Below are 27,806 nucleotides of genomic sequence, written 5' to 3'. Positions count from 1 at the left end.
ACCGTGTTGGCCAGGCTAGTCTCGAACTCCTGACCTCAAGTAATCTGCCTGCCTTGGCCTCCCAAAGTGCTGAGATTACAGGTGTGAGCCACCATGCCTAGCCAGTTATGGCATTATTTTAAATAACAGTGAGGAATAAAATATATGTATATGCTATAATTTAATTCACTCCTTAGGTTAACCAGTCTCCTAAATGTTACTCCTTTAAGTCGTCTTCAATTTCTCATTATTATAAGCAATGTGATGATAAACACCCTTGTAGCGAAATCTTGATTTCCATGATATCAACTCTTAGAAGTAGAATTTCTAGATCAATGGATATGTAAAATTTAAGGCTTTTTTGATTATGCATTTTTGAATTGTTATATGGATGTACTCTCCAACCAGAAAATAATGAAAGTTCTCATTTTTTTGAACCCACATCTACACTGGGTATTACAATGCAAATTTTGTTTTCCAGTTTGAGAGGTGAAAAGAAATTTTACCATTTCAGTTTCTTTTCTTGGAAAATGTTGAACATCTTCATGATTACTGAACATTTATATTTCTTCTTCTGTTGCTTGTTTCTAGTTCTTGTTCACCTTTTTCTGTTTAGTTTTTGTCTTTTTGTTACTAATTTATGAGAGTTTTTAAGGTGGGGCATGGTGGCTCACACTTGTAATCCTAGCACTTTGGGAGGCTGAGGTGGGTGGATTGCTTGAGCCCAGGAGTTTGAGACCAGCCCAGGCAACATGGTGAGACTCTGCCTCTACAAAAAATAAACAAAATTAGGCAGATATAGTGGTATGTGCCTGTGGTCCCAGCTACTTGGGAGGATTGTTTGGGCCCGGGAGGTTGCAGCTGCAGTGAGCTGTGATTTCGCCACTGTACTCCAGCCTACATGACAGATGAGACCCTGACTCAAGAAAAAGAAAAGAAAAGAAAATAGAGAGATTTTTTGATTATTTGTTTGTTTGTTTGTTTGTTTGTTTGATGCAGGGTCTCTCTCTGTCACCCAGGCTGGAGTGCAGTGGCCTGATCTTGGCTCACTGCAACCTCTGCCTTTTGAGCTCAGGTAATTCTCCCATCTCAGCCTCCTGAGTAGCTGGAATTACAGGTGTGCACCACCACACCCAGCTAATTTTTGTATTTTTTGTAGAGATGGGGTTTCACCATGTTGCCCAGGCTGGTCTTAAACTCCTGACCTCAAGTAATCTGCCTGCCTCAGCCTCCCAACGTGCTGGGATTACATGCGTGAGTCACCGTGCCCAGCCCAGCAGTTGTTTTGTAAAAGGAAATCTTAGCACTGGAATCCTGGTACAGACTATGAACAGTATGGACATTTAAATATTTAATAGAATTGTCCTCCAGAAAGGTTCTATCAGTTGGTAATTTACAGAGAGCACTTTTCTAACTTCTTTTCCTTTGTGGATTCTGTTTCTTGGGCTTCAGAGGCTTTCACCACAGAGAGACTGGATAAATATTTTAGGTAGGATTTTTTTCTATAAGCCAAATTTAATTGTTTTAATATTAAAAACATTTATTAGTTTTCTTTTATACAAAGAAATATAAAGAAGAAAAGAATACACGATTATCTCTTTTTTGCCATTAAAACTTTTTAAAATATAATGCTCGTACATAGTTTAAAAATGTAAACCATGCAGGATACAAAATGAAAAATAAAAGCCTTTCTCTCAGTTTCTCTCCTCAAAGTAACCACTGTTAACACTTTTGTATAATTCCTTCTAGAAAAAAAATTCTGTATATATTCATGCAATGTTATTGCTATACCTAGAGCCACATTTCCAGCTCTAGCCAAGGTTTACAACTTTCCTTGATTAGTTAAAACATATCTCCCAAACTCTGCAAACTCTGGCATCTGTAGATCTTGAGGTTTACATTTCGATTGGATAAAGATGGACTCGGTAGTAAAACAATTTGACAAGTCCGTCACCTATCATAGAGAACAAGCATTGTCTCATTTACTCGTCCCAGAGATTTACCTCTAATGCGTGTAGCCATCAAATATATTCATTGGTTAGCTTCCTAAGTTGTAAGTATTTTGTGTCTTTATCATTCTTATCAGCACATGTGATTTACAACATATTCCTGAATTAAACAAGGATTTGTAAGTCTGAATGATTTGCTTCACAGTTCTTTTTTTTTGAGATGAAGTCTTGCTCTTGTCCCCCAGGCTGGAGTGCAATGGTGCAATCTTGGCTCACTGCAACCTCTGCCTCCTGGGTTCAAGCGATTCTCCTGCCTCAGCCTCCTGCGTAGCTGGGATTACAGGTGCCTGCCACCACGCCCGGCTAATTTTTGTATTTTTAGTAGAGATGGGGTTTCAGCATGTTGGCCAGGCTGGTCTCGAACTCCTGACCTCAGGTGATCCGCCTGCCTTGGCCTCCCAAAGTGCTGGGATTACAGGCTTGAGCCACCACGCCCGGCCCACAGTTCTTCTTTAATTAAAGCTTGTTCTGTTCTTAAAGGGAGACCCACATATCTGATTTCATATATTCCTTTCACAAAGAGAGCTTGTGTTAATGTTTCCACAGAGGCTCTCAGTGTAGACTGAATTTCATTTACATGGTAGGGAACATGCTATAAATATATGTCACTAACTTTGCATCTTTCACTTAGTACATCTAAAGATCTTTCCATATCAGGGTACGTGGATCTGTTGAGGAAGATATTTCTAGCTTGAGATACTTTTTAGTGTTAATGAATTGTTCTTCAATTTTCATCACCTGTGGCCCTATTGTCTTTTTTCATCTGGTTTCCCAGGGAGGAGTTTGGGGTAGTGGAGTGCTCAATCATCACACCACGACTAAGATCCCCTAACACAATCTCACTGTGCGACACTCCTCTACCCCACAGACACAACTCCTGGCATCAGTACCTTTAGTTTCTCTTATTCTCCCACATTTCTTTTCTTTTCTTCTTCTTTTTTTTTTTTTTTGAGATGGAGTCTCGCTCTGTCGCCAGGCTGGAGTGCAGTGGCGCAATCTTGGCTCACTGCAACCTCTGCCTCCCGGGTTCAAGCGATTCTCCTGTCTCTGCCTCCCGAGTAGCTGGGACTACAGGCACGTGCCACGACACCGGGCTAATTTTTGTATTTTTAGTAGAGACGGGGTTTCACCATATTGGTCAGGCTGGTCTTGAACTCCTGACCTCGTGATCCGCCTGCCTCAGCCTCTTAAAATGATGGGATTACAGGTGTGAGCCACCACGCCCGGCCATTCTCCCACATTTCTGTTCATTAAGGGCATTGAAGAAAAGGGTGCCTTTCTCAGCTGCTGGAAGGAGGTTGTGGTATTTCTTTTCCCTCACATCCTGCCTGTCGATGTCTGATATCTTTTATTTTCATTCCAGGGGAAGCCATATGTTTTTGACCGTGTATTCCCCCCAAACACGACTCAGGAGCAAGTTTATCATGCATGTGCCATGCAGATTGTCAAAGGTAATAGATTTCTTTTTAGAATGTCTCTTCTCAGCACCCCATTTCCTACCCGACCTATCTCCACCAGTACTCTTTCTCTACTGTCTCTTCCAGATGTCCTTGCTGGCTACAATGGCACCATTTTTGCTTATGGACAGACATCCTCAGGGAAAACACATACCATGGAGGTGAGGGTTCTGGCTCTGGTGGTTGAGGGGCTAGGAGTGTTAATGGAAGATCAGGGAATCTCAGTGGGGGAAGATCTAGGAATCAAGGATTGCCTGGTCCAGAGGCAGATAGATGAGTACAGAGGATGAACTGAAGGGCAATGTTAGGGGAAGTTTAATGGAATCCCTTCAACCCACTGCAGTGGAACATCCTTTCCACTACTCCAGTCTTCTTTTGATCGGGAAAAGCAATGGAAGTCCAAAGGGCTGCTCAATTATCTCCTTGCTCCTCTAAAAGGCAGACATGGTGGTGACCATCTCCTAACTTAGGATGTTCTTCTTATTGACTCTTGCCTTGGTGTTCACCTGCATACATCTGAGTTGTCTCATTCTCCCTGAGCCCCAGCTTCACTCTCAAATACCTTCACTCGCCAGGGAAAGCTGCACGACCCTCAGCTGATGGGAATCATTCCTCGAATTGCCCGAGACATCTTCAACCACATCTACTCCATGGATGAGAACCTTGAGTTCCACATCAAGGTGACCAGGGCGCGACAGCTGGGCATTCAGATGGGGACTGGGAGGGGAAGATCTAAAATAAACCCACTGAAGAGCCTGGGCTCCCCAACTTGACTCCCTTTCCGGTTACCACAGTTCTTTGTCAAGATGTTCTCTTCTGTTCTTTTCCTCCCACCACCGTTTGAGCAGGTCACATTAGTATGGGATTCCTGAACTAGATTTAAGATAGGCCCTCTTTACTTCACACTCCTTCTTTCTTCTTAACCAGGTTTCTTACTTTGAAATTTACCTGGACAAAATTCGTGACCTTCTGGATGGTGAGTGTTTTGTCCCAGTGGGTGAGGGTGTGTAAGGAGGGTGGAGAAAAGAGAGCTCACATTGCATTTGGAATTAGATACCAATTGACAAGAGATGCAGAGGGCACATAGCACCCAAGTCTTTTGGCCCCATTTACCAGAATTTCCAAAAACTGAGAAGGTCAGGAGATGAGCTTAGCAGCCAAGGACTACATATAAACAGTTCGAGAGGATGTGGGGCCGAGGAGCAGGAGCCCTGAGGAGGAGAAGGAGGAGGAACTGAGCCTTCAGCTCGTGCAGGGAGTTTAGGCTTCACAGGGAGAGTCTTCCTTTAGCACAGAGAAGAAAACCACCATCTGAGCCGACTGCAAGGTGCAGATGGGGGCGGTGGAAGTACTAGTCTTGCTTACCCTGCATTCTTTTGATTCAGTGACCAAGACAAATCTGTCCGTGCACGAGGACAAGAACCGGGTGCCATTTGTCAAGGTGAGAGTGGGTGTGGGGCACCTATGTGGGGCCAGTGTATTGAGAATGTTGGTGGGGGAGGAGCATAGGTCAGTGACCCTGAAGGTGGAGGGTGGATATCCTGGAGGAATGAGATGTGCCTAGGGGCCAGGGAGAGTCTAGGGGATCAGAAAAGATACTGTCTTGGCTGGGCATGGTGGCTCATACCTGTAATCCCAGCACTTTGGGAGGCTGAGGTGGGTGGATCACTTGAGGCCGGGAGTTCAAGACCAGCCTGGCCAATATAGTGAAACCCCGTTTCTACTAAAAATACAAAAAATTAACTGGGCGTGGTGGTGCATGCCTGTAATCCCAGCTATTTGGGACACTGAAGCAGGAGAATCTCTTGAACCTGGGAGGCAGAGGTTGCGGTGAGCCGAGATTGCGCCACTGCACTCCAGCCTGGGCAACAGAGTGAGAACCTGTCTTTAAAAAAAAAGAAGAAGAAAAGAAAAGATACTGTCTTGAAAGGTCATTGGTCAGTGTGCATGCAATTTAATTTGCAAATCAAAGTTTACTGGAAGACATGCCTGTAATCCCAACACTTTAGAAGGCTGAGGTGGGAGGATCACTTGAGGAGTTCAAGATCAGCCTGGCCAACATAGCAAGACCCGTCTCTCTTATTTAATCTAATTTTTTTTTTTTTTTTTTTTTTTTTGTGGAGACAGAGTCTCGCTCTGTTGCCCAGGCTGGAGTGCAGTGGCTCGATCTAGGGTCACTGCAACCTCCCTGTCCTGGGTTCAAACGATTCTTCTGTGTCAGGCTCCCGAGTAGCTGGGACTACAGGCATATGCCACCATGTCTGGCTGATTTTAGTATTTTTAGTAGAGACGGGGTTTCACCATGTTGGCCAGGCTGGTCTCTAACTCCTGACCTCAGGTGATCCACCTGCCTCAGCCTCCCAAAGTGCTGGGATTACAGGCATGAGCCACTATGCTAAGTCTCTTGTTTAAAAAAAAAAAAAAAAATTTTGTCAGGCATGGTGGCACACACCTGTAGTCCCAGCTACTCAGGAGGCTGAGGCGGGAGGACTGCTTGAGCTCAAGAGTTTGAGGTTGCAGTGAGCCGTGATAGCGCCACTGCACTCCAGCCTGTGTAGTAGAGAGACACTGGTTTTTTTTAATTTGTTTTTGTTTTTGGAGACAGATTCTCACTCTGTCGCCCAGGCTGTAGTGCAATGGCATGATCTTGGCTCACTGCAACCTCCGCCTCCTGGGTTCAAGTGATTCTCCTGCCTCAGCCTCCCAAGCAGCTGGGATTACAGGTGCCTGCCACCAGGCCCACTTATTTTTGTATTTTTAGTAGAGATGGGGTTTCACCATGTTAGCCAGGCTGGTCTTGAACTCCTGACCTCAGGTGATCCGCCCACCTCAGCCTCCCAGTGTGCTGGCATTACAGGCATAAGCCACTGCACCTGGCTGCGACAGTGTTTTTTTTTTTTTTTTTTTTTGAGGCAGAGTTTCTCTCTTGTTGCCCAGGCTAGGGTACAATGGCGCCCGATCTTGGCTCATTGCAACCTCAGCCTCCCGGGTTCAAGTGATTCTCCTGCCTCAGCCTCCTGAGTAGCTGGAATTACAGGCATGTGCCACCACATCTGGCTAATTTTGTATTTTTAGTGGAGATGGGATTTTGCCATGTTGGCCAGGCTGGTCACGAACTCCTGACCTCAGGTGATCCACCCGCCTTGGCCTCCCAAACCAAAGTGCTGGGATTACAGGCATGAGCCACCGTGCCCGCCACTGTTTCAAAAAAGTAGTAAATACTTAAGATAAAAATAAATACAAAGCAGGGCGCGGTGGCTCAAGCCTGTAATCCCAGCATTTTGGGAGGCCAAGGCAGGCGGATCACGAGGTCAGGACTTTGAGACCAGCCTGACCAAAATGGTGAAACCCTGTCTCTACTAAAAATACAAAAATTAGCTGGGCGTGGTGGCTCATGCCTGTAATCCCAGCTACTCAGGAGGCCTTGGCAAGAGAATCGCTTGAACCTGGGAGGTGGAGGTTGCAGTGAGCTGAGATTCTTGACACTGCACTCCAGCCTGTGCAACAGAGTGAGACTCCATCTCAAAAGAAAATAATAATAATAAAAATAAATAAATAAATACAAACTTAAAAAACAAAGCTTATGGGTCAGTGTCCGTTTGTCTCCCACAGGGTTGTACTGAACGCTTTGTGTCCAGCCCGGAGGAGATTCTGGATGTGATTGATGAAGGGAAATCAAATCGTCATGTGGCTGTCACCAGTGAGTGAGGATACAAGGGGATCTCTCGAGTCTGAGGATCCACCTGTGTTCTTTGTCTTCTGGGGTGGAGGGACTCAAAAGTGAGCAAGGAAACTGTGCCCCCCAGAGGAGGAGGACCCCTTGTCTGTGGGACCCTGCTGCCTGGGAGATGTGGCAGCAGGGCTAGTCCTGGTGGGCACCTTCTCTCTGGGTGGGCAGGGCTGGGGTCAGTGGAAGCCGGGGGCTGAGGACCTCAGTTCTGCAGGGTGGTGCAGGTCCTGTTTCTCCCTTGCTCCTGCAGACATGAATGAACACAGCTCTCGGAGCCACAGCATCTTCCTCATCAACATCAAGCAGGAGAACATGGAAACGGAGCAGAAGCTCAGTGGGAAGCTGTATCTGGTGGACCTGGCAGGGAGTGAGAAGGTAGGGGGTCCTGTGGATATGGGGTGGGTGGAAGCCTTGGCTCTTTTTTTTTTTTTTTTTTTTTTTGAGACAGAGTCTCACTCTGTCGCCCGGGCTGGCTTGCAGTGGCACGATCTCTGTTCACTGCAACCTCCGCCTCCTGGGTTTAAGTGATTCTCCTGCCTAAGCCTTCCAAGTAGCTGGGATTACAGGTGCCCGCCACCACGCCTGGCTAATTTTTTGTATTTTTAGTAGAGACGGGGTTTCACTATGTTGGCCAGGCTGGTCCTTGGCTCTTTTTTTTTTTTGAGACGGATTCTTGCTCTGTCACCCAGGTTAGAGTGCAGTGGCACGCTCTCGGCTCACTGCAACCCCCGCCTCCCAGGTTCAATGATTCTCCTGCCTCAGCCTCCCTAGTAGCTGGGATTACAGGCTCCCGCCACCAAGCCCAGCTAATTTTTGTATTTTTAGTAGAGACGGGGTTTCACCATGTTGGCCAGGCTGGTCTCAAACTCCTGACCTCGTGATCCACCTGCCTCGGCCTCCCAAAGTGCTGGGACTACAGGCATGAGCCACTGTGCCCGGCCGACTCTTTTTTAACTAAAAAATGATTTGCATTGGGATATAATTCACATACCATAAAGTTCACCATTTTAAAGTGCAATTCAGTTGTTTGTAGTATGTTCCCAAGGTTGTGCAACCATTACGCTATCCAATTCTAGAGCACTGTCATCTTCTATTCACAGTCACTCTCCATTGTCCCCTAACTCCATCTCTGTCAACTTCTAATCTACTTTCTGTCTCTATGGATTTGCCTATCCTGAACATTTCATATAAGTGGAATCATATGGCTGGGCATGGTGGCTCATACCTGTAATCCCAGCACTTTGAGAGGCCGAGGCGGGTGGATCACCTGAGGTCGGGAGTTTGAGACCAGCCTGACCAACATAGAGAAACCCCATCTCTACAAAAAATGCAAAATTAGCTGGGCGTGGTGGCACATGCCTGTAATCCCAGCTGCTCAGGAGGCTGAGGCAGGATAACCGCTTGAACCTGGGAGGCGGAGGTTGTGGTGAGCTGAGATCGCACCATTGCACTCCAGCCTGGGCAACAAGAGTGAAACTCCATCTCAAAAAAAAAAAAAAAGGAATCATGTAATATGTGGCAGGGGTTAGGGGCAATGTGGTGTTTGACAAGACAGTTTAGGGGAACAGAGGAAGGGCCTTCCCCAATCCCAGCCAAGCATCTCTGTTACTCCATCTTCTTCCCTGTTCCTTCCTTCCTCCATGGACTGAGCCCTGGAATGAGGTGGTGACAGCCCTCTCCATGTGCAGCTGCTCATACACACTCATCTCTTACTGCCCTGGTAGGTCAGCAAGACTGGAGCAGAGGGAGCCGTGCTGGACGAGGCAAAGAATATCAACAAGTCACTGTCAGCTCTGGGCAATGTGATCTCCGCACTGGCTGAGGGCACTGTGAGTGATCCTTAGGTCCCCTCACCCCTCAAGCCCCACCCCATCTCCTCCCCCACCTGCTAATGCCACCATATAATCATGCCCCAATTCATGGGTTGCTTGATCCCGGGGTGGCACCACTATCCTTTCTGATTCCCTATTGAATTTTACTTGTTTATTTCTGATTCATGGTCTCCTTCCTCCCCCAGAAAAGCTATGTTCCATATCGTGACAGCAAAATGACAAGGATTCTCCAGGACTCTCTTGGGGGAAACTGCCGGACGACTATGTTCATCTGTTGCTCACCGTCCAGTTATAATGATGCAGAGACCAAGTCCACCCTGATGTTTGGGCAGCGGTCAGTGGCAGGGTCCCCAGAGGGATCCCTGGTACCCAGCTTCCCATCCCAGCCTCTGCGGCTCTCTCTCCTCAGGGTCACCCAAGTCTAATGTTGCTCTCATTTCTTTGTTCCTCTTCTCCTCACCCAGGGCAAAGACCATTAAGAACACTGCCTCAGTAAATCTGGAGTTGACTGCTGAGCAGTGGAAGAAGAAATATGAGAAGGAGAAGGAGAAGACAAAGGCCCAGAAGGAGACGATTGCGAAGCTGGAGGCTGAGCTGAGCCGGTGGCGCAATGGTTAGAGAGGGATAGGTGGGAGTGAGGGGCAGTGGGAGGAGGAGGAGGAGGTTTGGGAGCCAACTCTGTTTGGGTGATGTTTCTGGCCAGGCCAATCTCCAAGAAGAGGGGCTGTGTTTCTGGACAGGTGCAGTAGAGCAGTCATGGGGGAAGGGAGGGGCCTGACTATCTACCTCCCATACTCCCAAAAGGTAGAAGGTCCACCTGGCAAGAGAGTTCAAGGGGCATGGTGAGTGAGAAGGAAGAACTCGTGGATGCAGCTTCTTCTTCTTCCATCTCTCACCTTGTCTTGCCCCTTTGCAGGAGAGAATGTGCCTGAGACAGAGCGCCTGGCTGGGGAGGAGGCAGCCCTGGGAGCCGAGCTCTGTGAGGAGACCCCTGTGAATGACAATTCATCCATTGTGGTGCGCATCGCGCCCGAGGAGCGGCAGAAATACGAGGAGGAGATCCGCCGTCTCTATAAGCAGCTTGATGACAAGGTGAGGGCGGCCAGGCAGGGCACTGAGGCACGCCAGGTGGGATGAGAGGTAGACGATCAAAGAAAATCACTTATATTGCCTCTTTCTGGTTTTAAAAGGGATAAATGCTTATGCTTGAAATGTGGAAACATCAATATAAATGTATAGAAGAAAATTAAAATCATCCACTATTCAGAGATAACACTCAACATTTTGCTTTTCTCTGTGCATATACCATGCAATTGAGTTATACTGTATATATAATTTTTTTTTTGAGACAGGGTCTTGCTGTGTTGCCCAGGCTAGAGTGCAGAGGCACGATTGTGGTTCACTGCAACCTCTGCCTCTCGGGTTCAAGTGATTCTCCTGCCTCAGCCTCCAGAGTAGCTGGGATTATAGGCGCACGCCACCACGCCTGGCTAATTTTTGTATTTTCGGTAGAAACGGGGTTTCACCATGTTGGCTAGGCTGACCTCTGGCGATCCGCCCGCCTCGGCCCCCTGAAGTGCTTGGATTACAGGCGTGAGCCACCGTGCCCGGCCTGTATATGTAATTATGCATCTGATTTTTTTCATTCAGCATTATATTATGCACAATTTCCTACTTCATTAATAATTCTTCATAAAAGTATTTTTATTTTCATTTATTATTATTATTTTGCTTTGAAAGAAAGAGTCTTGCTTTGTTACTCAGGCTGAAGTGCAGTGGTGCAGTAATAGCTCACTGCAGCCTCAAACTCCTGGGCTCGAGGGATCCCCCCCAACCTCAGCCTCTGAAAGAGCTGGGACTACAGGTGCACACCACCACGCCCAGCTAATTTTTTTTTTTTTTTTTTGGTAGAGTTGGAGTCTCACTTTGTTGCCCAGGCTGGTCTCAAACTCCTGGCCTCAAGCGATCCTCCCGCCTTGGCCTTTCAATGCGCTGGGATTAAAGGCATGCACCACCAGGCTAGCTAATATTTTAAATTTTTTGTAGAGACAGGGTCTCACTATGTTGCCCAGGCTGGCCTTGAACTCCTGGCTTCAACCGATCTTCCTGTAGGATATGGGGTTTCTAACTCAAAGCTTATACTATCTGGATTTTTATCAGGATCCTGCCTCTACCCCCAAACTTCTTACGTCTAAACTGGCAGGAGTAGCTTCCCTTCACCTGTCTTTCCCTGTTGCCTCCAACAGGATGATGAAATCAACCAACAAAGCCAACTCATAGAGAAGCTCAAGCAGCAAATGCTGGACCAGGAAGAGGTAATAGGAGGGAGGGCAGGACATGAGAGGAAAGGGGTTCTGTTCATCACTGGAAGGCATGGAATAGACCTTTTTAAAATCAGATGGAAGAAGGGGCTTTCTGCTTGGGGATTAATCACTACCCCAAACAGCAGAAGTCTGGGAACCTCACTGGGGCTTTTCTTTTCTTTTTCTTTTTTCTTTCTTTTTTTTTTTTTAGAGATGGAGTCTCAATTTGTTACCTAGGCTGGAATGCAGTGGTGCAATCTCAGCTCACTGCAGCCTCGATCTTCCAGGGTCAAGCAGTCCTCCTGCCTCAGCCCCCTAAGTAGCTGGGACTACAAGTGCACCACCACACATGGCTAATTTTTGTAGAGATGGAGTTTTGCCATGTTACCCAGGCTGGTCTCGAACTCCTGAGCTCAGGCAATCTGCCCACCTAGGCCTCCCAAAGTGCTGGGATTACAGGCGTGAGCCACTGCGCCCGGCTGGGGCTTTTCTTAAAGCACAAATTTTAAAGTCTGGGGGCTTCTTCATTCTTCATTCTGTTACCCTATTTCTATGAAACCTAAAGTCCACTTCCTCTTAACTCTTTATTTTGGGTAGGGTGGGGGCTCAGCTTCCCAGACCCAAGGCCATAGAAATGGTCACTGGCAGTGATCTTTCCCACATGCCACTCCTCTCCCTTGAAGCTGCTGGTGTCCACCCGAGGAGACAACGAGAAGGTCCAGCGGGAGCTGAGCCACCTGCAATCAGAGAACGATGCCGCTAAGGATGAGGTGAAGGAAGTGCTGCAGGCCCTGGAGGAGCTGGCTGTGAACTATGACCAGAAGTCCCAGGAGGTGGAGGAGAAGAGCCAGCAGAACCAGCTTCTGGTGGATGAGCTGTCTCAGAAGGTGGTAAGTGGTGTGCCAATGGTCCAACAGCTCCCTGGCCACAGAACATCTCCCGTGTCGAGGGGACCTCTGCATCCTTCCAGGGCTGTATGGTGGCTGCACCTCTGCACTGCTGTTCAGTGCATTGTGAGTCCCTCCCCAACCCTGTCACTGCACTTTCCCCTCGCAGTCCCTCTGTCTTTCAGACTCTTCTGCAGGGCCTGTGTTCTCTTCATAGCAGCCCTCAGGGTCTTGCATGAAGGGAGAGGCCTCTACCTGGGCTGGGCAAGGGAGCAGGAGGATGGCAACAGGAATGACCTGAGGGGCTGTCCCCAGGCCACCATGCTGTCCCTGGAGTCTGAGTTGCAGCGGCTACAGGAGGTCAGTGGACACCAGCGAAAACGAATTGCTGAGGTGCTGAACGGGCTGATGAAGGATCTGAGCGAGTTCAGTGTCATTGTGGGCAACGGGGAGATTAAGCTGGTGAGTGGTGAGAGACAGCAGCCTTGTTCAGGGTGGGCACTAGTGGAAGATGCAAGATGAGCCATCCAGGCCTTCACAGATACTGAGAAAGGCAGCCAGAGAGCCAGGAAACATGCCTTTGAACTAGACCCAGGAAGACAGGTAGAGGCTTGTATAGACCCAGTTGAAAAGATACATTCTAGGTTGGGCGCAGTGGCTCACTGCTGTAATCCCAGCACCTTGGGAGGCCGAGGCAGGCGGATCACTTGAGGTCAGGAGTTCGAGACCTGACCTCGCCAACATGGCAAAACCCTGTCTCTACTAAAAATACAAAAATTAGCCAGGCGTGGTGATGTGCACCTGTAATTCCAGCTACTCAGGAGACTGAGGCAGGAGAATCGCTTCAACCTGGGAGGTAGAGGTTGCAGTGAACTGAGATCACACCACTGCACTCTAGCCTGGGTTATAGAGTGAGACTCTGCCTTAAAAACAAAACAAAACAAAACAAAACTAAATTCTAACGGGTGCTGAATAAAGAAGCAATGGAGGCCAGGCATGGTGGTTCATGCCTGTAATCCCAACATTTTGGGAGGCTGAGACAGGCGGATCGCTTGAGCCCAGGAGTTCACGACCAGCCTGGGTGACATAGTGAAACCCTATCTCTACAAAAAATACAAACGATTAGCTGGGCGTGGTGGCACACACCTATAGTACCAGCTACTTGACAGGCTAAGGTGGGAGAATCACCTGAGTATGGGAGGTTGAGGCTGCGGTGAGACATGATTGAGCTACTGCACTCCAGCCTGGGTGACAGAGCCAGACCTTGTCTTAAAAAAAAAAAAAAAAAGAGGCTGTACACGGTGGCTCACGCCTGTAATCCCAGCACTTTGGGAGGACGAGGCGGGTGGATCACCTGAGGTCGGGAGTTCGAGACCAGCCTGTTCAACATGGAGAAACTCCGTGTCTACTAAAAATATAAAATTAGCCGGTTGTGGTGGCTCATGCCTGTAATCCCAGCTACTCGGGTGGCTGAGGCAGGGGAATCGCTTGAACCTGGAGGCAGAGGTTGCAGTGAGCCGAGATTGCACCACTGCACTCCAGCCTGGGCAACAAGAGCAAAACTCCGTCTCAAAAAAAAAAAAAAAATTTCGGAGGCTGAGGCGAGGTCAGGAGATTGAGACCATCCTGGCTAACACAGTGAAACCCTGTCTCTACTAAAAAAATACAAAAAATTAGCCAGGCATGGTGGGCGCCTGTAGTCCCAGCTACTCAGGAGGCTGAGGCAGGAGAATGGCATGAACCTGGGAGGCGGAGCTTGCAGTGAGCAGAGATGCGGCACTGCACTCCAGCCTGGGTGACAGACGGAGACTCTGTCTCAAAAAAAAAAAAAAAAAAAAGCAGCAGCAACAGAGCAGTGCTTGCAGTAGGAGTTAGAGGTGGGACATAGGCACAGAGTTCAGAATGAAATACGCAAATCTGTGGATGTGAGAATAATCTGGGTGATCAAGGAGATCGAAAGAAAATCATGTTGCTTTATAAGATTTATTTGTAAGTGGGGGACTGTCAGAATTGGATTTTTTTTTTTTTTTTTGAGATGGAGTCTTGCTCTGTTGGCCAGGCTGGAGTGCAGTGGTGTGATCTCGGCTCACTGCAACCTCCGCCTCCCAGGTTCAAGCAATTCTTCTGCTTCAGCCTCCCGAGTAGCTGGGACTACAGGCACACACCACCACTCCTGGCTAATTTTTTGTATTTTTAGTAGAGAGAGGGTTTCACCATATTGGCCAGGCTGGTCTCGAACTCCTGACCTTGTAGTCCACCCACCTCGGCCTCCCAAAGTGTTGGGATTACAGGCGTGAGCCACCGAGCCCGGCCCAGAATTGGATTTTTTTTTTTTTTTTTTTTTTGAGATGGAGTCTCACTCTGTCGCCCAGGCTGGAGTGGAGTGGTGTGATCTCGGTTCACTGCAACCTCTGCCTCCTGGGTTCAAGCAATTCTCCTGCCTCAGCCTCTTGAGTAGCTGGGATTACAGGCATGTGCCATGATGCTTGGCTAATTTTGTATTTTTAGTAGAGACAGGGTTTCACCACCATGTTGGTCAGGCTGGTCTCGAACTCCTGACCTCAGGTGATCCACCCACCTTGACCTCCCAAAGTGCTGAGATTACAAGGCATGAGCTACTGCGCCCAGCCAGAATTGGATTTTTAAATGCAGGTGGAGGAATTTAATGTGAAATGCCGGTGATAGAGAGCTGCTAAAGGTCGTTTGGAAAATACCCATCCCATTTGAGTCCCTGCATATGTGGGTGTGTATGGGTAGGTAGAAGGTGGGAGGGAACAGATAAAGCTTCCCAGCAGCCAAGAAGCGTCTCTTCCTCCTTTAATCACCTTAGCCAGTGGAGATCAGTGGGGCCATCGAGGAGGAGTTCACTGTGGCCCGACTCTACATCAGCAAAATCAAATCAGAAGTCAAGTCTGTGGTCAAGCGGTGCCGGCAGCTGGAGAACCTCCAGGTGGAATGTCACCGCAAGATGGAAGTGACTGGGCGGGAGCTCTCATCCTGCCAGCTCCTCATCTCTCAGGTGAGTGCCTAAGTTTGAGAACCTTCAGATGCCATGGGAGAAAGAAGGCTACTCTGGGGTTATGGCTAAAACTCTTAACACCTGCCTTTATGTCAAAGTTCTGGGGTCAAGTGAAATCAAGGACAGAAAAGCTGGAGTGGCAGAGGTGCAGATCAGGGCCAAAAAAGTAAAGGCTCAGGGCGGGTACTGCCCCCTGAGCCATGGGAGCTAAAGGAAGAGCCCCATAGGAATGGCCCCCAACCCTGCACCCTCATGGGAAGTGTAGCAGGAGGGAGGGCTGGGAGGAGAGCTGGAGTTGGAGATCTGTGTGGCCTGGGTTTGTGGCCTTTGCTCCATCTTCTTCCTCTCACCAACTTTCTCCCACCAGCATGAGGCCAAGATCCGCTCGCTTACGGAATACATGCAGAGCGTGGAGCTAAAGAAGCGGCACCTGGAAGAGTCCTATGACTCCTTGAGCGACGAGCTGGCCAAGCTCCAGGCCCAGGGTGAGGCCTTCTTATACCTCCATCCCACTGTCCAGGGCAGAAAAGTCAGAAACATCAAAATAAATCACCCCAATAATCACTCACTCAAAGCATTAGCTTGAAATCATGAATGCCAACTCATATGTTAGCCAAGATTTTGCATGTAGCTCATTTTACATGAACCATACACCCTTGTTCTCTGTTCCTGCTATATCAAATTGGACAGTCCTAACACAGAAGAACATCACTGTGGGTCCATTCCCAGCCCCCCCTGGAGTTCTGGTCACAACGTGAAGTTCTTTCCGAAAGAGGTAGGTTTGATGTCAGCTGTCTTCCCCTCTTTCCCTTAGAAACTGTGCATGAAGTGGCCCTGAAGGACAAGGAGCCTGACACTCAGGATGCAGATGAAGTGAAGGTGAGTGGGGAAGGTGTCAGGGACAATTGGGGCCTGGTGTGGTGAAAGCTGTGCTGGCCCTCACAGAGCTTGTTGCTGGGAGTCTGGCCTTTGAGCTTGGGGTGGGGTTGTTTGCAGAAGGCTCTGGAGCTGCAGATGGAGAGTCACCGGGAGGCCCATCACCGGCAGCTGGCCCGGCTCCGGGACGAGATCAACGAGAAGCAGAAGACCATTGATGAGCTCAAAGAGTAAGGGTTCCCAAGGGCGACTCCAGCCCCTCCCGGGTCCTGTCACCTTGCTGTATTGACTCACATGTCCCCTCTGGATCTGATTCTTTAACATCCATGTGTCATTCCCTCAGCAATGCCACAACTTCGTAGCCCCACCTCAGGAGATACATGGAATAACGACTAGTCCCTATCCTTGAGGGTCCCAGGATTAGAGAGGTCAGGGTTCCTGGCTCTGTCATGGAAACAGTGGCCTGAGTCTGCCTCTGGTATCTGAAGGTGGACACATCAATTCTAACTGGACTCACTCGTTCAAAAAGGAAGAAGTTTGAAGAGCTGGCCTTCCCTTCCCCCTCATTAACATCTTTCTCCCCCATCTCCATTACCTTCTGATGCTCTGTAGCCTAAATCAGAAGCTCCAGTTAGAGCTAGAGAAGCTTCAGGCTGACTACGAGAAGCTGAAGAGCGAAGAACACGAGAAGAGCACCAAGCTGCAGGAGCTGACGTGAGTGGCATGGATTTACCTGTAAAACTACAGCCGTGTAGGCTCAGAACTGCGAACTCAGACACGCTTGCAGAGGCAGGACACACATGCAGACATGATAGGGTGACTCATGGGAAAAATATGATGGGGTAGGGACGGGACCAAAAGGACACTCTCAGCAATGACTGCCGTTGAGTATTCACCAGTATGGAAGGAGGTTTACGATGTTCTATTCAGTGTAAAAACAGGTTACAAAACCATATGCATGGTATGATCCCATAAAAATGTATACATGGATATGTAGGCGTAGAAAAAAGTCTGGAAAGGTGGACACCAGAAGGTTATTGTTGGTTTGATCTGTAAATAGTAGAATCATAGGCTTTTTATAAAAACTCACCTTATGTCTCTCTTTAAAATTCTTTTCTAATTTTTGCACAGTAAACATGAGTAACTTGTGTAATAAATAATAATAGGCTGGGTGCGATGGCTCACACCTATAATCTCAGCACTTTGGGAGGCCAAAGCAGGTGGACTGCTTGAGCTCAGTAGTTCGAGACCAGCCTGGGCAACATGGCAAAACCCTGTCTCTACTAAAAATACAAAAATTAGCTGGGCATGGTGGCATACGTCTGTGGTCCCAGATGCTTGGGAGGCTGAGGTGGGAAGGATCCCTTGAGCCCAGGAGGTTGAGGCTGCAGTGAGCCCTGATTGTGCCTAGGTAACAGAATGAGACCCTGTTTCACAAAATAACAATAATAGTAATACTTAAATGGAGATAAAAGTAATAGAGGAAGAGGCAGGAGGAAGGAGAGTCCTGAGGGATCTTTCCATTTCCTTTATTTCTCTTGCTACAGATTTCTGTACGAGCGACATGAGCAGTCCAAGCAGGACCTCAAGGGTCTGGAGGAGACAGTTGTGAGTGGTTCCCTTCTGTGCCAAATTCACAGGACTGGGGAGTGGGGAGGCTTCATTTCTTCCTAACCCTATTCCTCCTGCCCTTTTGCAGCCATTCTGTAGCGTAATCAAGACACATTTTTTCCTAAAGGATAAGTGACTCACTTGATTATAGAGACTGGAGGTACCTATAATTCTGGAGGAATAGGACAGACCTGGTATCTGGCTATTCCCAATTTTTCATCATTCTTTCCAGGCCCGGGAACTCCAGACCCTCCACAACCTTCGCAAGCTGTTCGTTCAAGACGTCACGACTCGAGTCAAGAAAGTGAGTGCTGTCCTTGGGGTCTTATCAGCCCCCACATCCTCCTCCCATCCTTAGGTTTCTCCTGCCCCTGTTGCCCCTATGGGGCTGGCTTGGCCTGGTCTTGGTGGGACCTGTTTGGCCTCAGGACAGCCAGGTCTTTCCTTCTATCTGTTCTCAGAGTGCAGAAATGGAGCCCGAAGACAGTGGGGGGATTCACTCCCAAAAGCAGAAGATTTCCTTTCTTGAGAACAACCTGGAACAGCTTACAAAGGTTCACAAACAGGTAAGAGTCTGCTGAAGGAGTGAAGAGAAGTTTTGAGGCCAGGTAGCTAGCATACCAAATCCTCAGAGGCCCCTTGGATTCAGGAAAATCTAGTTGCATGTTTTCCTTACTGTTCGCTTTTACTTTCCCTACTAATCCCTTCTTTATACAATATTTGGTCCACTTGTACCTTGTTCTTTGTTTCATGCCTGTATTCCCTTCTCAAAGTTTCTAACCCACCTCTGCTCAAAGTGGAATTCCCCAGGCCTACCTTGGAGGGAGAGGTTGAAACTAACAGAGGCATGGGCTGTAACTATACAGGAGGGAGACTGGTCAGATGTTACCCAGAGATGGAAGGCAGGGAGATGAGAAGAAGCAAGGGAGTTGGGCTTCTCTCGTGGAGAGAACTCCATCTGTCTAGGTCTGTGGCAGGCATGCAGGGACATTAAATGATGTCCCTGGCATACAGTGGTGCATGCCTGTAGTCCCAGCGCTTCAGGAAGCCGAGGCGGGTGGATCACTTGAGCACAGGAGTTCAAGACCAGCCTAAGCAACATGGCGAAACCCCATCTCTACAAAAAATACAAAAATTAGCTGGATGTGGTGGCACACACCCATAGTCCCAGCTACTTGGGAGGCTGAGGTAGGGCAATTGCTTGAGCGTAGGAAGTAGAGGCTGCAGTGAGCTGTGATCATGCCACTGCACTCCAGCCTAGGTGACAGAGTGAGACCCTGTTTCAATTAAAAAAAAAAATGATGTCCCTAAGATGGCCCAACCAGCCCCTGGTTGGGGCCCCAGTCAAAACTCCTGTGTATTAAGTTGCTGCCTCTCTGTCCCCCTCCTTGCTGTTGCGGTTCTTTAGGTGGATGACTGGGTTTCAAAGGTATGGGGTGGGGAGGCAGAAGGGCAGTCCAAAGGAGTCAGGACAGGAAATGTTTGGTGCATGCTGGGTAGGGGCACTCTCACTAGCACTAAATATCTGAGCCTTGAAGACAGGCTCAGCAGGCTGTCAACTGGTCCTTTTAACTAATTCATAAAATAAACCCTAACCTATACTTTATTCCTTTCCTTTCAAATCTACCTTAAGATTCCATTTAAACTTACATTCTCACTAGCCTAGCACTTAAACTTCTTTTCCTCCCAGTATAATGCCCAGCCTATATAGTAAATATTCAGTACTTTTTTTTTTCTTAATGAATCCTAAACCTGTGCCCAGTGATAATGTACAGAGTTTATTTATTTTATTTAGGCCTGCAGAGGGCTTTGCTACGATTTTATTTCCTTTGTTTATTATGAAACTGAGTAACAAAATTACAGAAAAGTTGAAAGGCAGATAGGAAACATTTGAAATCAATTCTGCCATTGGATTTTCATTCCCGCATTCACTTTCCCTCTCTGTCCAAATCCGTATTATGTTGCTTAAAACACACACACACATGTGTGTGCTACTATGGGCCTCTCTGCCTATGGGAAAGCCCTGCTCTATGGAGCAAGCCCCAAAAAAATTTCCGTGAAAAAACACAACCACACACTGTTTCCTTTATCGTCACTGAAGCCTCTGCCTCTGTCCAAAGTCCCAAAAAACAAAAATGACTCACCTATAGGATAAATAGAGGACTCACTACAATTTCCTACCTCAGCAGACACAAGAGTAAAAAGGAAAAGGAGATAAAAACTTCTCAGTTAAGAGAATCTTAACAGCCAGGACTATAGCCCTATATCAATTAAGCTAAAGTATTGTCACAGTAAAACATTGCTTATACTCCATAAATTGTCCAAATGGAAACTTCATGGAAGGGTTTCCAGCTTGTCCCCTTGAGCCCCCAGTGTTCCCCGCTATGCTGATTTACCCACTGTCTTCCAAGGCCCTGCTCCTTTTGCAACCTGTAGTGCCCCCAGTCATTGTGTGGAACCTGTAAAAAGATCAGGAAGTCTTTTCGGGCTGCAGGATGATTGCTCCCACGCTCTAGCTTAATTTCACTGGGGGAGGGATAACCCAGGAAGTCCTTGAATGTGAAGGTAATGAGTGCAGATGTTTGTGAGACCTCAAACATTTTCTTTCCTTCCTATGGGGCGGGCTCTGCCTGTCTATATGTGTATGTCGGGGGCTCCTGAATTCCAGCTTCTGCTCCTGCTCTGCACTGCACCTGCCATGCACAGATTCTCCTCAATGCCACAGCCACCAAACTGCTACTGTGCCCTTGCTGCCCCACCCTTTGCATGCCCACAAAGCCCTCTCTGGGGAAGGGGGTCCCTCATCCCCATGGCCGCCCTGGGGCTATTGATCTGGCACATGCTGGGAGATGTGGGGGAAACCAGATGGAGACAGGACAAGGTGCTGTCACAAGAGTTCTGGGCTGCAGTGGAGATGGCAGGTTTTACTGCCTAGAAAATTATATAACTTTTAAATGCCTGACCACCCACCCTTCGCTCTGGGAGAAGGAATGAGCTGGACAGAACAGTCCATTACATAAAGGCAATGAGGCCTTTTGAGGAAATGACATGGTCTCCATCTTCTCTGACCCCTGATTTTTCTTTATTCTCTCTCCTCACCCCTGTCCCCTACACTCCTCTGGGTGACTGTCTTGGGTCACTTACCTTCCTTTCCACTTCTTCCCTTTGGCTTGCCCCATAGCTGGTACGTGACAATGCAGATCTGCGTTGTGAGCTTCCTAAATTGGAAAAACGACTTAGGGCTACGGCTGAGAGAGTTAAGGCCCTGGAGGGTGCACTGAAGGAGGCCAAGGAGGGCGCCATGAAGGACAAGCGCCGGTACCAGCAGGAGGTGGACCGCATCAAGGAGGCCGTTCGCTACAAGAGCTCGGGCAAACGGGGCCATTCTGCCCAGATTGGTGAGTAGGTGTTAGCAGGCAAGGTGGGAGTATCTCCTGAAGCAAATTTAGCAAATTGCTAATTGCCAAGCAACTAGATTAGTGCTTCTTACCTACCCCTAGCCTCATCCCACTTCCCCCCGAAAAGTAAAAAAGTGATTATGTTACAAGCAACTCAGTTCAACCCCAGCTAAATGACCTCAGGGACCAGGGCAAATGCAGGGTCATAGCCTCCTCATGGTTGTTTTCTTTCTTTATTGCAGCCAAACCCATCCGGCCTGGCCACTACCCAGCATCCTCACCCACCAACCCCTATGGCACCCGGAGCCCTGAGTGCATCAGTTACACCAACAGCCTCTTCCAGAACTACCAGAATCTCTACCTGCAGGCCACACCCAGCTCCACCTCAGATATGTAGTGAGTGACCACACGTGTGGGTTGGAGTCCCACCCAAGGCTCACTGGACCCTAGAAGGCATAGGGTGGGGGCAGTTATTGGTTGTGGCTTAATTATTTTCCTAAACCCTTTCTCAACTTCATGCCTATGATTAGAAGGTAGGTGTCTGCCCTCCCAGCCTGTGGCCATGTTTGTTTTCCTCTGCTCTCTGGGGATGGGGAGGGCTGAGCAGCTCTATCACTGAGGATGAGTGTGGATTAGTGGTCCTCAGACTAGTGGAGGGTGGGTGTCAGAGGCTGCCTCTTTCCTCTGCTCCATCCAGCTTTGCAAACTCCTGTACCAGCAGTGGAGCTACATCTTCTGGCAGCCCCTTGGCTTCCTACCAGAAGGCCAACATGGACAATGGTGAGTGAAAAAGATGGGTAATCCCGCCTTTGGGGTCCTCAGGGCAAGTTGAGAGGCATAAAAGTAAGTGACCTTAGTCTACAAAAAACACTGACTGAACCTTTCTGGTGAGCCAAGGCTTCAAATAAAAAAAAAATACATATAGCCAGGTGTGGTGGCATGCACCTGTAGTCCTAGCTACTTGGGAGGTTGAGATAGGAGGATTGCTAGAGCTCAGGAGCTTAAGGCTGAAGTGCACTGTGAATACACCTGTGAATAGCCACTGCACTCAGCCTGGGCAGCATAGTAAAGCCCCATCTCTAAAATAATAATAATAACACATATGAAGAAAAAAGTGGCCCTGTACCTACAGACTGAGCACTGCCCAGCCCTTTAGGTCTCAGGCTGCCTCGGAGTGGATTCCTCCTATTACCATGCCAATCCCAGCCCTTACCTTCCAGTTCCCTTTTCCTCTCCTTGGTGAGGGGCTGCGGAGACTTTTTCTCAAACAAAATAGTGATGTAGCTTGGGATAACTAAGGAGAAAGTGTCACAGCTTATCTTTTTCTCTAAGGGATTAAGATGGGAGAGGGTTTGCACAAACTGTTTCTAACACCCAATCTCCTTTTTTCTTCTTCTAATCCTGTGTTCTCAATGATGATCTCTTCAGGAAATGCCACAGATATCAATGACAATAGGTACAACAGTCCCCACTACCCCTGGGTTCTCTGGGTGGGACCAGAAGAAATGATTACATTTCCCTTGTTCCCCACTTGGAGGCTCCTGGAGCCTTTGGGGAAGGAGGAGGGAGTGAGACTCATTCTTTTCATCACTGTGTTGTCCAGGAGATCCAGTCATTCCCCTGCCTCAGTGCAGAATATCTCCCCTCCAATCCCATCTGTGGCTTCTCCCTATTCCAGTGATAAGGTCTGGACGAAAACAACGTGGGCATCTGACGACTGGGTTTCCCTCCTACCTTTGGAAGCCTTGTGACATTAGACAAGTCATTTACATCCCTCTGGCCTTGAGTTTCCCTGTATTCCTGTAAAACACAAATAGTCCCTGCCCTTTGTGATCTCACAGGGACGCTCTCAGAGCAGAGTAACCATGATGACAGGAATACTTTAATTTCTATGGAGCTGATCATGGTGGGTCTCTTCCTCTAGGAGTGACCTGCCGTGTGGCTATGAGGCTGAGGACCAGGCCAAGCTTTTCCCTCTCCACCAAGAGACAGCAGCCAGCTAATCTCCTACACCCACGGCTGCATACCTGCACTTTCAGGTAGCGTCAGGCTGCTTCCTCGGACCAGCCTCAGGTTGCTTCCCTTCTTGCTGACAGCCTCTTTGGTTTTCCTGCTGCTGCTTCTTTTTTTTTTTTTTTTTTTACCACCTCAAAACTTTAATTATGTAGTTACCCCTCAACTCCTGCTTTCCCCTGTTGGGGGCTGCGCCTGTGCTGCCCCATGTAATCTGGACGCTGACCTCCCGTGCCCCCTTTTGCTTTCCGTTAGGCTACAGTGGTAACCACAGTACTGTCTTTTTGCCACTAGGGGTCACTGTCACATGTCCAAAGAAGTGAGCTTGGCCGCTGTAGATTAGAACCACACGGGTGGTAGACTGCAGATCTATCAGGAGACCCTAGGGGGCCATCTCAACCCCACCTCTTCCTCCACCCTGAAATAATTTTGGATGGATAGGTGTTTTTGGAACTAAGACATCTCCAGTTAAGGCGATGTTTGCTTCACGCCTGCACCTGTGTCCCATTCTCCTCCCATCTGTATATGCCACCAGTAAGCTTTAGGAAACGCCCCACGAAATCAGTCAGCGCTCCCCTCCCATCTTGCTCAGTGGAGGTGGAAAAGCCCCTCTTTTTCCTCCTCTGTCCCCAGGTGCTCTCCTCTAGCAGCACAGGAACCTTCTTTGTTCTTGTGTGTCACTGGGTTTCTCACCAAGGTTACTTTAGGGCCCAGAAGTGGCACAAAGAACATGGCCAGTCTCTTACTGGGCTGCATCTAAGCTGAGCCCTCTCCAGGGGTTTCCCAGAATAGTAAACCGGGCACACACAGGCAGAAAAGTCTGAGAAGCAGAGAAGTAGGAATGCATAAGAGGAGTTGGGGAGACCTAGGGGTGGAGGTGCAAGCCTGGGTCACGGGGGGCGGTGGTAGGGGGGTCTGCTTGTTGGTATTAAAGGAACAGGACAGTAAACCAAAGTGTGTGCAGATGCCACCTGTTCCTGTTCTGTGACTGAGCTACAAGCTGGGCCCTCACACCCTCTTTCTCTTTCTTTCCCAGTTTCTAAGAGGGACTGAGGCCTCTTCTCTCAGCATGATGCAAACCTGTGGTCTCTGATACTAACTCCCTCCCCAACCCCTGTTGTTGGACTGTACTATGTTTGATGTCTTCTCTTACTTACTCTGTATCTCTTTGTACTCTGTATCTATATATCAAAAGCTGCTGCTATGTCTCTCTTCTGTCTTATTCTCAAGTATCTACTGATGTATTTAGCAATTTCAAAGCATAGTCTACCTTCCTTATTTGGGGCAATAGGGAGGAGGGTGAATGTTTCTTCTTTCTCATCTACTCGTCTCACACTGAGTGGTGTTAGTCACTGAGTAGAGGTCACAGAGATGACAAAAGGAAAAATGGGAGCTAGAGGGTTGTGACCCTTCACACACACACACACGCACGCACACAAACATGCACACACGCATGCACACACACAAAGCCTTAAGCAGAAGAATGTCTTAGCATCATAAGACAGAGAAATAGACTCTTCCTCCCTCCTCTTTCACATATAGCACAGGGGAAGGTAAAATGGAAGGGCTGCTAATTGAGACATATAATTTTCTTCATACACCCCTCACCTTAATCAAAGGATTCAGGTGTTACTTCTGCCCTACAAAGTCTGCCTTTTGCCTCCCTCTTCCTGTTTTCCCCTGGACTGAGAAATGGGTTGCTCAAGGGACCATTTCCCTTTTTCTTCAAGCTCCTTTTGATATTCCCTGCCTCAGAGCTCATGACCAGAACCCAGAGTTGATTTAAAATATTTTGAAAAATGGAGGAGGCAGACTGCTCCCAGCAGCCTGTCAATGGCTGCTCATCTGTCCATGGAGATGGTTACAGGCAGGTGTAGTCAAAATGATTGATTGGTTGGGTTTGGGGGTGAATAGGCTGGGAAATTTCTGAGCCTTTTTTTTTTGTCACAGTGCCCTCAAGTTGAAGCGATGAGCTGGATTTCTTTCTTGTTCCATACTGGGCGGCATGCTCCTCCCATCTCCACCCCTTGGTTTGGGGGCTTCCAGCTCATTGGCAAAATCTCTCTCTCTGGTTGCCTTCCTTTCAAGCTGGAGCCTGACTTTTCCCCAATGTACATTTTTTTTTCTCCACAAAGAGTTCCTTCTCTAATGTCCCCATCTGGTATTAAGTGCACTTTAAAGAAAGGGGCAGGGTGGATTTTCAAGAGGTGGGAAGCTCTAAGGCTTGACCCTGAGGGGTCTTCTCCCAGCCATTCTCAGCCCATATGCAGCACCCTCCATACTGAAGAGGACTGTTGTTTTAGTTTCAGACGGTCCTTTCCTTCCACATGGTGCTAAGGTGGTTTTCTAGGTAACTGCAGGGATGGAGGTCACTAGCCAGTCCAAACCAGGAGAGAAAGTCTGGTGTCCTGATATCCAGTCTTTTCTAGGAGGAAGACCAAGATTCTCCAGCGGCAGGGCAGCCTATCACCCAACTTCTAAGTCAGGAAAGGAAGCTGAGTGGGAATGCCAGCTGGTAAGCGCAGGCTGCACTGGCCCATGACTCCTTCAAGGAAAAGAGGCCCTGCTCCCTTTACCTGCTGAGCTCCTTTTAGGAGTTAGGGAGAACTGCAGGGGGAAAAATACCAGTGGAGTGTGGAATAAATCCAAAGCAGTGATTTTTAAATGTTTTTCAAAAACAAATCTTACATAGAACCCCAATATAAAAAATAAAGTAATGCAGACCTGGGCAGTTTGCATTTTTTTTTTTTTTTTTTTTGGTGGAAGAAGTCTCAGCGTCTCTTAGGACTGACTGTTCAAAAGCTCCTCAGCGAATGAGCCCTTGAACAGTCCTAAGAGACCCTGAGGATTCTGTGGAGTAGTTTGAAAACCATTGTTCTGAGGAAGGGGGTCCAATCTGGCTCCTCTGCACTAAAGCTGCAACTCATGGAAAAGAGGGCAATGGTGGGGTAGACAAGCCATGCTGTCTCCAGACCCACTAGGGTGGAAGGAAGCTTCCTGTGGGCCTGTGGACTTAGGCTAATATTTGCTGCCAGCAGGGCACTTAAGAATCCAGGGGGTTTTATGTAATGCTGCCACCACATGGTTCTTTTAAAAACACATAAGGAAATGTGAGGGTGTAGCGCAGATGAGGAGAGAGATGACACAGAGGGAGCAGCCTTCTCTTTAGCAAGATGTAAGGGAAATATAATTCACTTAAAAAAGAAACAACACACACGCAAACCCTTCACCAGAAGCTTCACACTGTATCCTCCTCCTCCTCCTGCTCCCCACCTTCACCGCATCCCTTTCAGAGCCAGGGTCACTGCAAGGGGCACCTGGCCTGCCCACTCACATCTGCCAAAATGTTGCATGCCAGCGTGGAAGACAAACCAAACTGCGCAACCCCCTGTGTGTATTTACTTGGTGTACATAGATATCTTTAAAATAAAATAAATTCAATGATAACTCTATGTTGTTGTAAATATTCTTTATCCCTTCCCAATCTCACTGCCTTCTTTGGATGAAATGGAACTTGATAGAATATATCCTTCCAGATGTTTTTCTATAGATTTACATAAGGCTTGGTTTTTTTCCCACTTGACAATATATCCTGGAGATCTTTGTATGTCAATATATATCAATTGACCTCATTAAAATATAATTTTTCACATATTTATCCTACAGTTCATTCAACCAGTCTATGACTGGTGGATATGTACACTGTAATTTTTACCAAAAGCACTATCTTGTTCTTTCATTTTTGACCCAGAGCAGTCTCAGTCCTGGCATTAATTCCTTCCCACTCCAGTGTTTCACCATCTCTCTACAGCCAACAGATTCCTGTCTCAGGATCATCCACTACAATCACCCTTCCAACCCCCATTTTAAAGCATACTCCACCTCTCTTCTCTGCTCATGTCTCAAAGCTTCTCAGATGGAGAAAACTGCACACCCAAAAAACTGGGGCAAGTAAAACTGAAGAGCCTACAAACCTGCCAGGACTTTCGGTGCTGCTCACTTTCCTCTCCTATCTCCCAGAGCAAGGGTCTACACCCTTTCCACCCTCCTCTGTCAGGCAACAACTTTGTCATCTAAGGCACTTGAGCCTGAAATTCTTTTATCTTGCCCCCTGCCCACATGCACCTACACAATTACCTATCTGTGTCTGCACTTATCCTTTCCTTCTCCCTTCTGACCAGTGATAAATCTCCTTTCTCTGGGCTAAAGTGAATCCCTTCTAGATATTTCATTCTTGAGATACTGATATAGAATCTCAGTATACAAATATATAACATATCTAAAACTGATAAAGTGATGGAGACTTGAGGAGTTTGCATCTTTTTTTTTTTTTCTTTTAAACAGAGTCTCGCTCTGTTGCCCAGGCTGGAGTGCAGTGGCACAATCTCGGCTCACAGCAACCTCTGCCTCTCAGGTTCAAGCGATTCTCCTGCTTCAGCCTCCTGAGTATCTGGGACTACATGTGCACACCACCATGCCCGGCTAATTTTTGCATTTTTAATAGAGAGGGGTTTTCACCATGTTGGCCAGGCTTGTCTCAAACTCCTGGCCTCAAGTGATCCGCCCGCCTCGGTGCATCTTCTTTATTAATGCCTGTCTCAGTGGTCTCATCTCCTTGTAAGGTCCCTCCCATAAGAGTCCCTCCCTTTACTGTGTGTTTCTCTAACTGTGTGTTTCTCTATCTTACTTGTT

At 47.8% G+C, this 27,806-nt stretch overlaps 1 protein-coding gene across 1 annotated transcript in view; it reads left to right on the top strand.

Moving 5' to 3' along the window:
• The window catches only part of KIF5A (kinesin family member 5A), a 36,635-nt gene extending 10,069 nt beyond the window's left edge, over positions 1 to 26,566 (top strand). The window contains exons 2-29 of the mRNA XM_019038154.3: positions 3,352 to 3,439; positions 3,533 to 3,606; positions 4,021 to 4,125; positions 4,373 to 4,421; positions 4,831 to 4,886; positions 7,058 to 7,145; positions 7,426 to 7,550; positions 8,900 to 9,004; positions 9,193 to 9,341; positions 9,472 to 9,620; positions 9,924 to 10,099; positions 11,254 to 11,322; positions 11,994 to 12,200; positions 12,513 to 12,659; positions 15,028 to 15,216; positions 15,584 to 15,701; positions 16,031 to 16,095; positions 16,213 to 16,322; positions 16,705 to 16,806; positions 17,640 to 17,700; positions 17,936 to 18,007; positions 18,165 to 18,269; positions 20,885 to 21,101; positions 21,344 to 21,497; positions 21,799 to 21,881; positions 22,530 to 22,557; positions 23,026 to 23,140; positions 24,151 to 26,566. Coding sequence (XP_018893699.2) covers positions 3,352 to 3,439; positions 3,533 to 3,606; positions 4,021 to 4,125; positions 4,373 to 4,421; positions 4,831 to 4,886; positions 7,058 to 7,145; positions 7,426 to 7,550; positions 8,900 to 9,004; positions 9,193 to 9,341; positions 9,472 to 9,620; positions 9,924 to 10,099; positions 11,254 to 11,322; positions 11,994 to 12,200; positions 12,513 to 12,659; positions 15,028 to 15,216; positions 15,584 to 15,701; positions 16,031 to 16,095; positions 16,213 to 16,322; positions 16,705 to 16,806; positions 17,640 to 17,700; positions 17,936 to 18,007; positions 18,165 to 18,269; positions 20,885 to 21,101; positions 21,344 to 21,497; positions 21,799 to 21,881; positions 22,530 to 22,557; positions 23,026 to 23,104 — 2,970 coding nt within the window. The 3' untranslated portion in view covers positions 23,105 to 23,140; positions 24,151 to 26,566. The remainder of the gene's footprint in view (positions 1 to 3,351; positions 3,440 to 3,532; positions 3,607 to 4,020; positions 4,126 to 4,372; positions 4,422 to 4,830; positions 4,887 to 7,057; positions 7,146 to 7,425; positions 7,551 to 8,899; positions 9,005 to 9,192; positions 9,342 to 9,471; positions 9,621 to 9,923; positions 10,100 to 11,253; positions 11,323 to 11,993; positions 12,201 to 12,512; positions 12,660 to 15,027; positions 15,217 to 15,583; positions 15,702 to 16,030; positions 16,096 to 16,212; positions 16,323 to 16,704; positions 16,807 to 17,639; positions 17,701 to 17,935; positions 18,008 to 18,164; positions 18,270 to 20,884; positions 21,102 to 21,343; positions 21,498 to 21,798; positions 21,882 to 22,529; positions 22,558 to 23,025; positions 23,141 to 24,150) is intronic.
• The last annotated feature ends 1,240 nt before the right edge of the window (positions 26,567 to 27,806 follow it).

Source organism: Gorilla gorilla, chromosome 10 (assembly GCF_029281585.2).
Source record: "Gorilla gorilla gorilla isolate KB3781 chromosome 10, NHGRI_mGorGor1-v2.1_pri, whole genome shotgun sequence".
Classification (NCBI taxonomy): Eukaryota; Metazoa; Chordata; class Mammalia; order Primates; family Hominidae; genus Gorilla; species Gorilla gorilla.
The sequence above is the reverse complement of the archived record's forward strand: the minus strand, read 5'-3'. Positions and strand labels throughout refer to the sequence as shown.